At 36.4% G+C, this 9,220-nt stretch overlaps 3 protein-coding genes across 7 annotated transcripts; all 3 read right to left on the reverse strand.

Moving 5' to 3' along the window:
* Positions 1–92: 92 nt before the first annotated feature.
* LOC123013230 (trifunctional enzyme subunit alpha, mitochondrial) lies at positions 93–5,508 on the reverse strand. The gene is made up of 6 exons (XM_044411642.1): positions 5,312–5,508; positions 5,117–5,214; positions 1,812–2,543; positions 1,409–1,755; positions 1,122–1,351; positions 93–1,061 (listed from the first exon to the last, which is right to left on the reverse strand). Exons 1-6 carry the CDS (start codon positions 5,379–5,381, stop codon positions 253–255), a joined length of 2,286 nt encoding a protein of 761 aa, XP_044267577.1. The 5' UTR covers positions 5,382–5,508; the 3' UTR covers positions 93–252.
* LOC123013231 (kinesin-like protein Klp10A) lies at positions 2,643–5,064 on the reverse strand. 2 transcript variants are annotated; one of them, XM_044411644.1, is made up of 2 exons: positions 4,810–5,064; positions 2,643–4,755 (listed from the first exon to the last, which is right to left on the reverse strand). In XM_044411644.1, the coding sequence occupies exons 1-2, from the start codon at positions 4,932–4,934 to the stop codon at positions 2,964–2,966; spliced, it is 1,917 nt and encodes a 638-aa protein (XP_044267579.1). In that variant the 5' UTR covers positions 4,935–5,064; the 3' UTR covers positions 2,643–2,963. The 2 variants fall into 2 exon arrangements, with proteins under 2 accessions (XP_044267579.1, XP_044267578.1); XM_044411643.1 differs by having other exon boundaries at positions 2,645–5,063.
* A 1,295-nt stretch (positions 5,509–6,803) lies between the features above and the next one.
* Positions 6,804–9,161, reverse strand: LOC123013103 (NEDD4-binding protein 2-like). 4 transcript variants are annotated; one of them, XM_044411443.1, is made up of 5 exons: positions 8,803–9,161; positions 8,713–8,745; positions 7,610–8,001; positions 7,118–7,551; positions 6,804–7,066 (listed from the first exon to the last, which is right to left on the reverse strand). In XM_044411443.1, exons 3-5 carry the CDS (start codon positions 7,976–7,978, stop codon positions 6,991–6,993), a joined length of 879 nt encoding a protein of 292 aa, XP_044267378.1. In that variant the 5' UTR covers positions 7,979–8,001; positions 8,713–8,745; positions 8,803–9,161; the 3' UTR covers positions 6,804–6,990. The 4 variants fall into 4 exon arrangements, with proteins under 4 accessions (XP_044267378.1, XP_044267377.1, XP_044267379.1 ...); XM_044411442.1 differs by having other exon boundaries at positions 7,610–8,745; positions 8,803–9,160; XM_044411444.1 differs by lacking the exons at positions 8,713–8,745; positions 8,803–9,161 and adding an exon at positions 8,151–8,207.
* Between the last annotated feature and the right edge of the window lie 59 nt (positions 9,162–9,220).

Here is a 9,220-nt window from a genome sequence, read left to right on the forward strand (position 1 = left end):
CGTTRTTTTACATTCCCGATATCACTGTATCTGTAGTCTACATTCTTTATAATGCATCAAGTGATGAGATTTAGGAAAAGAAAAACTCTTAATTGTGATAAATAGAATAAAATTTATTTACAGAAAAATAGACCTTATGTCCAATAACAATGAACATGCTATTACATTACTGATATATAAAAAAGTAAGAAATAGATTTCCGGTATAAAATAAAATATTCCGAAAGGTGTAAGGCACACGTTAATACATCGTTCAATTGCGAGGATAGAATTTCTTGGAGTTATCCCTTGCCATATCCACCAAAGTTTGGGCCGGTTGGAAAGGTAATCCGTAAGCTTTCTGGAATTCCTCCATTTTCCTAACCAGTCTATCAGCACCAAAAGAATCCACCCAGCGGAAGGGTCCGCCGGTAAATGGTGGGAAGCCCAGTCCAAATACTGCTCCGATATCTCCCTCAAGAGGATTCGCCAAAATCTTCTCTTCCAAGCATAAAATCGCCTCATTTACGAATCTCGACACCATCCTCAACTGCTTATCCTCATCCTCGAACGAGCCTCTCGGTTGAATCGAATAGCGTTTGATAATATCCATCGCTTCGTAGTTCACGTTACGGTTTTTGCTTCCTTTTTCGTAAACGTAGATACCTTTGCCCGATTTGCGACCCAAGAAACCGGCCTGGACAATATCTCTCATGACCCCCATATCACCTCCTCCGAATCTTTCACCAAAGGCTTTGTGGAGGTCAGGACCGATGTGTGAAGCGACGTCCAAACCGACTTCATCGGCCAAAGTGGCAGCACCTACGGGGAAACCGAATTTTTTCGTCAATGAATCCAATTCTTTGGGATCGACACCCTCTTGGAGCAGTCTTACAGATTCTGCCATCATGGCAGATAAAATGCGAGTGGTGTAAAAACCAGGGCCGTCTCCAACGGTAATAACAACTTTTCCTTGCTTCAGACCGACGTCCACGGCGAGGGCAGTGGTGTCTTTGCTAGTTTTATCAGTTGTAATTATTTCCAAAAGTTGCATCTTGTCGACGGGAGAGAAGTAATGCATGCCTGCAAAAAAGTTGTTTTGTATTTGTAATGTTAGTAGTTTGGGAATTTATATTTTGTTACCTATAACTTTATCTGGCCTGGAAGAAGCTGCAGCAATTTTGGAAATTGGAATAGCGCTAGTATTTGTTGCAAAAACGCAGTGTGGAGGAATAATCGCTTCGACTTCTTTTACGACTTTATGTTTGATATTTAGATCCTCAAAAACTGCTTCGATGACAATATCAGCATTTTTGAAATTTTTGTAGTCTAGAGTTGCGTCTAGATTTGACAAATAGCGGTCTCTTTCCAAACTAACAACATAAAAATTATATATTTTCGCCTAGAGAAAAAATAAAGAGATACAGTACCCAGTAAACCTCTTTCTTTTCACTGCATTTTGCAGACCTGTTTGAATCTGACCAAGACCACGTGCCAAACCCACCGGGTTTGTGTCTTTCAAAATAACATTGTAGCCTTTATCAACTGAGACGTGAGCTATACCGGCACCCATTAAACCAGCTCCCAAAACCGCAACAGTTTTAACTTCTCTTGAGGGTTTTCCAAATCGGTTTTTCTTACACTGTGTTTGGCCGCGGAACAAACCCATTAACCCTTTAGATTGTGGAGTCATTGCAAGTTCGCCGAAAGCTCGAGCTTCAGCTTCGTAACCGGCTTTTGGCCCTTTATCAATTCCGGTACGAATAACTTCCAAAATCTATAAACATAAATTTAATGCCACTGAAATCGCTACTAAAACAAAACAAAAATTACTTTGAGTGGAGCTGGATATAACCCTCCCGACATTTTCATAACTTGAGCTTTGGCTTTCCCAAAAATCTGATCCTTGACCCAATTATATTGCAAAGCAAACTCCAAAAGCCTATCTGTGAGATTAGACTTCTTCCTGTCGACTTTCAATTTTCCACTGGCCAACCGTTTGGCAACATCAACCGCCACCGATTCCAGATACTGCCTCGTGACAGTTTCAGGGTCGCTCAATCCCGGTCCCAAAGGATCGACCAACAAATCAACAATTCCCACTTTTTTCGCCCTATCTGCTTTCAATGTCTTTCCGGTCAAACACATGTCTAAAGCGTTCGGAACGGTGCTTAGACGTGGCAAACGTTGGGTGCCTCCGGCTCCCGGAAGAAGCCCCAACATAACTTCCGGTAAACCCAAACCGGTTTTTTTGTCCTTAACTGCAATTCTGTAATGGCAGGATAATGCAACTTCTAGACCACCACCGAAACATGATCCTTGAATTGCAGCTACAATCGGCTTGTTGCTGCTTTCGATAGCCGACAGCATTTCTTGACCCTCGCGTGATATCTTGGTAGACTCTTCGGCTGACTGACATTTCTCCAACATACTAATGTCGGCGCCTGCGATAAAACAGTTGGGTTTAGAGGAGATTAATACTGCGGCTTGGATCTGGGGGTTGGATTCAATCTCGTTCAGGACGGAGCCAAATTCGCCCATTACTTCACCATTTAAAGTGTTCACCTAAAATTGACAAGAAAAATTAAAAAATAAATAAAAACATGTTTCATAAAAATGATGCTTTAGCTTTTTAAGTTCATCTTAAAACTAGAAAAAGTTCAAAACAAAAAGTACAAAAACTGTGTATTTATTTTTCCATACAGCTAGTTTCCAGTTTTCTAAGCTTTGTGCTTTAAACTATTACGAATAAAAAAAAAGATAATAGAAAAATCTAATTTTGCTTATTGCGTTGTTTTTTTAGTTATACATCTTTAACCCAGTTTTTTTGTGTAAAAATTTCCTCCCACAGAAGCTGTTTCCAGGACAAAAATTTAATTGCACTTACAGAGGATCCTGTTGCAACATCATAAAATTGTGCGACTTAATTTACTTTATTGAACTTAAGAAAAAACAATTTCTTGCCAGATAATTTATTGCAAAAGATCATTCTTCGACCAACAGCTTCATTTTATATTCAATGACACAATTTTTAACATTCAATAAAAACGCCACAGTATCGTCGACAAATTCTTCGAATTCTCGACAGTATTTCTCCGGTTCATTGTCAATACACTTATTCAAATATTTGGCTTCTTTGGTAGCATCTTGCAATTTATCAATGATCCCCCTGTGAAGATTCACGACTTTTTCTTTAACAATTTTAAACTCTTCGGTATTATCCGAGAAACTCTTTTGGTTATACAACATCTCGTCCTCCAATCCGATTGAAATAATATCGTCATTTTTCTCATTTATCGTCGTTAAATGCTGCAACTCGCCACCGCCTAACTCTTTAACCCGATCAGCGTAACGTAACGTATTCAACGTATTTTCGCAAGAACTGACCCCGGGAGACACCATCGCAATCATGCAAGTCTTCGAATTCGTACCAATAAAAGAATCGCGCAAAACTTGCGTCAATTTACTCAATCTGAACGGCAGATGTGCCCCTTTTCGCCCCAAAGCGCGGATGCACTCCTTCAAAGCCAAAAGCGACTTGTTTATCTCACCCCCTTCCATTCTTGTTGTCTTGGTAGATGACAAAGTGTCAGCCCCACGTTCATTCCCCGCTAAATCAATCAAAGAAAATTTCCCATGCAAAGAAGTGATTTTCTTTGCTGGTCGTAAATAAATCTGGAAAACAGCGTGGGAGCGAGAAGAATTTTCATTCGCCGAGGTTTGGCCCGAAGTCCTCGCCATATTTCCGTGGTTGATCAAGTCCAAGACTTCATTTACTGAAGAAACAACCTTTTCGGTGAGACCCACAACTTGAACTTGCTGTTTGCCGTCTTCGAGGATTTTTAAATCGCCTTTTCGGTTCAATAAATCAAGGACTTTGCGCGAATAAATCTCAAAAAAACTGCAAGTCACGATGAGATTTAAATGTCTGTATTTTGGGGAAACAACTAAACGGAAAACGTCAGTTGCAGCCATCGCGTAAATGCCTTTATGTGCATTAGTTCGAAAAATATCGCCGCTCATTGTGAACGTTTTTCCAGATCCCGTTTGACCGTAAGCAAAACACGTAGCAAAACCGCCCTCAAAGACTGTTCTAATCAAGGGTTGCGCCGTGTATTTGTAGACGATTTCGTTGTCGCAATGCTCGTTGAAAGTGTAATCAAATTTGAATAAATGGTTTTCGAGATATTTGGTTAAATCGACTTTTGTTTTCGGTTCGTGAACGATGATTTGGTTTTTGCTCGGTACTGTAATAACGTCGACTTCTTTCTTCGCGATTTCGCTCTTGTTCAAAGGTCGCTTTCTAACGCAGACTGTTATGAGACGGTCTTCTATTACATCATTGACTGTCAAAGGTTTATAGTTCAGATTTTTACAATAATCTAAAATCATTTGGTGTAATTCCCAATGAGGGTTATCGGCGTTCCGTTTGCTCAACTCGACTTTTTCCGCTTTAAATTCCGCTTGTTTTTTTCGTCGTTCCATGCGTTCCAGCTCTAACTTTCCGACTTTCTTCACTACATTACTCTCAAAAGAATTTGACATGTGCTCGATAACAGATCGTGAGGTTTGAGGGTACTTGTCTTTGAGCGAATTTTTCTGTCTCGGAGCGCTACTCAAGTTGTCTTGGGTTATTCTCGATTTAGAAGATTTCACACGGTTATTGTAAACTGCTATAGATTGACGTTTTTTCGGTTTTTCGACTAGTGCAATGTCAGAGGAACACTCACTGAATCTTTGAATGTCTGGTTTTATAGTGGCGATATGAGGGTTTAACCTGGTGACACAATTAAAGTCAATTTCTTTGCCTTTGGTTTCACCTGATTCAAACCACTCAACTCCTACTATATCCAGCTCATAGTTGATGCTGGCTACAATTGCCGGATGTACTCTGCCATCACTTCGCTCAATATTGATTGTAGAACCGATTTCAAGAACTTTCCCATTCATTTTCATTAAAAATAAAAATCAAAATTTTGTTGACAAATACTGTCAAATTTTGTTTTATTACAGGCGTTTAAGACGGATTTGCAAATAAATAAGCTTGTTACCAAAACAGCAAAACTTAAAACGAAGTGATAAGTTGGAAAAAAATTGATAAACACATCACACGTGCCATTTTTGCATTAAATACTCACTTTGACTCCTGGCGAATCTAAAACTATGACTCCAACATTATCCACAATTTTGAGTTTCGTGTGCTTCCTTTCCTGTGAGGCCATGCCGCGAATTTGAGCTGAAAAAGGCAGTTTATCAGTGATATTTTACAATTCAGGTGCAAAGTGCAATACATTAAACGTAAATTGCATTCGTTTAGGAAAATTTAAGGTTACCTGTGTTCTTAAACTTTATGTTAGTACGGGAGATTTTCGATAAAGCTCCAAAAAAACGTAGGGTCGACATTGTTCAAATTTTCATTAAATTTTAGATTAACTATAAACACCAACACTCCCTACACTCCCCAGCTTTTCAAAATGARCCGACTAATGAACTTTGCCCAGTTGGATAACTATTTTATGCATACATGACTTTTGATCATGTGGGTTTGACATTGGTGCTTCAAATATAGAATTCTGTAATAACTTCAAAAAAGTCTCATAGATGGCAATACTTTCTTTAATTAAAAAATAAATAACAAAAAGGGCCTAAAAATAAATTTTTACTAAAATCTGAAAACTAATTCTCTACAACAGTATTATGATATGCCATTTACGTTTTTTAGTAAATTATTTTTCCATAACTATACAGGRTGTTTCACATAACTTTACGAGGCTTGCGCCTAATGTACGCACCCAAATATACAAAAATCACAGAACACTGGATACAAAAAAATACACATTTAATTATTTAATTTTTGGAAACCCATGACAGTAGTTGTCAAACTAATCACTGTTTCATTAATAGTCATAAACTGCAGTTTTTCAGAAACAATAATCATTTGTTCTATCAAGAGACGGCATGAATATGATTGTAGTTTATCTATCTTAATCACTAACTAACTAAAAACGTTGTAATTTTTTAAAGGGTGAACAAACTAGAAAAGATTATCCAATTTTTCAAAATTTGTAATCGAGTTCGTATCGGAATATGTATTATTGATCGCATCTTACAGGAGCAGGCCTCGTAAAATTACGTGAAACAACCTGTATAATAAATAAGCTTACCTGTTTCACAAAAACACAAAACTAAAAAAAAATAAGTGGTGAGAGTAAGCACTTTTATTTAATTCCTTCACAAACCACACTCCTAAAAAGTTAAAAACCGAAGACAATAGTTTCAAACATTCTTTTATTGGTAGACTTTTATATCTGTTCAAAAGTCGCTACTTTAATGAAGTTAATTATTCTTTGAATAATTTATAATGTAATAAAAAATAATAGCAGAAACAATTTCTAACAAATGCCCACAAGTAATGACAATCAAAATGTATTTCTTTATTCTGATAAAACCAATAAATAAAGCAAAAAAATGGTATTTGAAAACAATCGTATTGGTTACCCGTGAAGTGCGTTCAAGAAAAAAACTGTCAGAATCGAGAATTTCAAATTTCCCTCTCTTAAAATGTATCCTTTGCTAATATTCACAAAAACTTAAGATTTTATAGAAAAAATATTTAATTGAAAAATCTTTAAACATAACTAAATAGAAAAATCCATTACATAAACAAGGTTAAAATATCAATGTACAGTTGGAGACAAAATACTTTGGTCGTCACTTTTTTGACACTTTAATGTAATTCAACCTTTAACGTTACAATAAATGACAATTTCAAATTAATGACAGCTATTATATTTTCCTATCAAAAATATGTACATAGAACTTGACAGTAACTAAAAATAAGGTTAACAGTACTAAAGCATGCTTTACCATTTAGTGTCACTCAAGTGACATTGACGACCAAAGTATTTTGTCTCCAAGTGTACGACTACACGCTGACATACATATTTATAATACTTAGGTATATTAAAACATTAACAAAGTCTTTGGTATAGTCTTTGGTATAGTCTTTGGCTTAAGAKAGATCATTGGTTAAAAGAGAATTCTTATAAATATACACTTTCAAATGGCCCGCATTAACTTCTGAAAATCTGAAAACAACACATTTGACAACTTTATAATAATATAATAAAAACACTTACTTTAACTTTCTTACTATCAACCGTTCAATAACAGCTGGTTTTATTTTTGGAACCCCATTCTCACTATGCTTTCCCCGTCCTGTAATAACACTCAAAGCCTTCGTCTTGACATTATCGTCTCTCAAGCCTCCAATTTGATCATCCAGAAAAATATCTAGCACCTCGACCGCCTCCTTGACGTAAAGATGATGAAAATCAATTGTGTCGTTACTTGGATTTTTTTCATAATTTTCTTTTAAAAATGCAGCAGCAGCCCGACGGTTCGCTTCTTCATGCTGCTGCTTCTGTTTTTTTGCTGCTTCAAAATATTCATTCGCAAGCTTATATTTCCCGCCTTGTTTATACTGGTGGGCAATTCGATTCAATTCGCGTTTCTTCTCTAAATGTTGTTGGGCTTGTTCACGGTAAAATGTTGCCGAATGTCGAGCACTACCCTTAAAATACGAATTTTTTGTTATAAATTCGTTTCAGAGAAGGCAACAATATCCCTACCGCGTTGGTAGTCACTTGATGAACTTGAGGTAGCTCTTGAAATACCCTCCGAGTTGCACCCTTTGGCGCACTTGGTGAAATTATTGGGGTCGTAATAACTTGGCTTGGATATTGACGTTCGTTACGACTTCTTTCTTGGAACTCAGTGTATGAAGGACCATCCCAACAGCAAAACAAGTTTCCAATACAGGTGAAAAGAGAGTCAAGAAATCTGTTACAAAGAGATACTTCTTCGGATTCGTCGTTAGTGATTGCAGCGATTGTTGCATTTAGGTGGCCATCGCACTGATAGTACTTCCGTACTAAATATTCCCGAGATTTATTTGGAAAGCGGGTCGAAAGATGGAGAATTGCTCGGGATTCATCCATAATCCTCTATGGATTTTAGTCAACTGTTGGGACATAAATAATATAGGTATATAATAGTAGAGTTGAATTGTTAATTGGTTGCACTGATAACGATAAGAATTATACCATGGAAACATATTTGTTTGAAAATACTGTGTTGAAAATAAACATACATATTATTCAGTGTACCTACAGGCAAAAGCAGAAAATACAACGTATATGTTGCTTATYGAAGCAACGTGATGTTTCGACTGACTTCACTATTTATATAAGATAAATAAATAAATATTGTTTTAGGTATCACACGACTTATCAAATTACTATGTACGAATGACTGAAAAGTAGCACATTTAACAGAAACTAAAAAAAAAAAMACTAAATTTTGTTAGAGAAATATGGCCAGATTATTTATATCACATTTAAAGCACTTTTTAAAGTTAAAACCAATGTGTTAATCAGTATTACTTTTAAAAAATCGCGCGCAAGTGAGTCTCARTGACATGTGATCTAGAAGAGCAAACCGCTGCGCTCAGTTTGAGATCACATGACTTTAAACTAGTGATAAACAGATAATGGAATGAAAATAGGGATACCCATTGGACCATTATATTACACGTCTTGCACGCATCATTCACAGAATAAAATAGGAGGAATGTTAAAAGAATTTTAAAAAACATTAACAATCCAGTATTGGTTGTTGCCCTTAATCGGGCTGTCCCAACCCTGACGCCATGTTTTCTTCTCTCTGTACTTACTTGTAGGAGGTTGAGGAGTTTAAATTTCTTGAGCTAGAGTATGCATTACAGTATATCCTAAATATATACTTCTATATTTTTTATACCTACCTCAATAGGTAATAACAACCCCCACTTTTATCTATTTACACACAGTCTCTACTCTCTACAGGTTGAGTAAAAAGTAAAGTAAGATATGACACCACCGGCACCACCGGCGCAATACCCCACTRGCTAAACTAACGGCACAGATTATCTGGAACCAGATAATCTGTGCTAACGTTAGATGATGCTGAGTAGAATTTCGTATTTTGTTACAATTCCGTCATTATTACCAGTATTTCAACGTTTTGTTAGCAGTATGACAAATATTTTTTAATGTCTATGTATTTAGAAAAATAATTTTGGTTGTAACAAATTTTCATGTACTCGTACTTTTCTTTTCAATTTTTGAAATGTAGTGAGTAAATGTTAAATATAATTTTCTTCTTAATTTGAAAGAATCAAACTTATCAGACCTAAAACTTAT

The sequence above is a fragment of the Tribolium madens genome, unplaced genomic scaffold (genome assembly GCF_015345945.1).
Source record: "Tribolium madens isolate multiple individuals breed KSU strain unplaced genomic scaffold, Tmad_KSU_1.1 Scaffold_96;HRSCAF=242;Tcas5.2_LG5, whole genome shotgun sequence".
Taxonomy (NCBI): Eukaryota; Metazoa; Arthropoda; class Insecta; order Coleoptera; family Tenebrionidae; genus Tribolium; species Tribolium madens.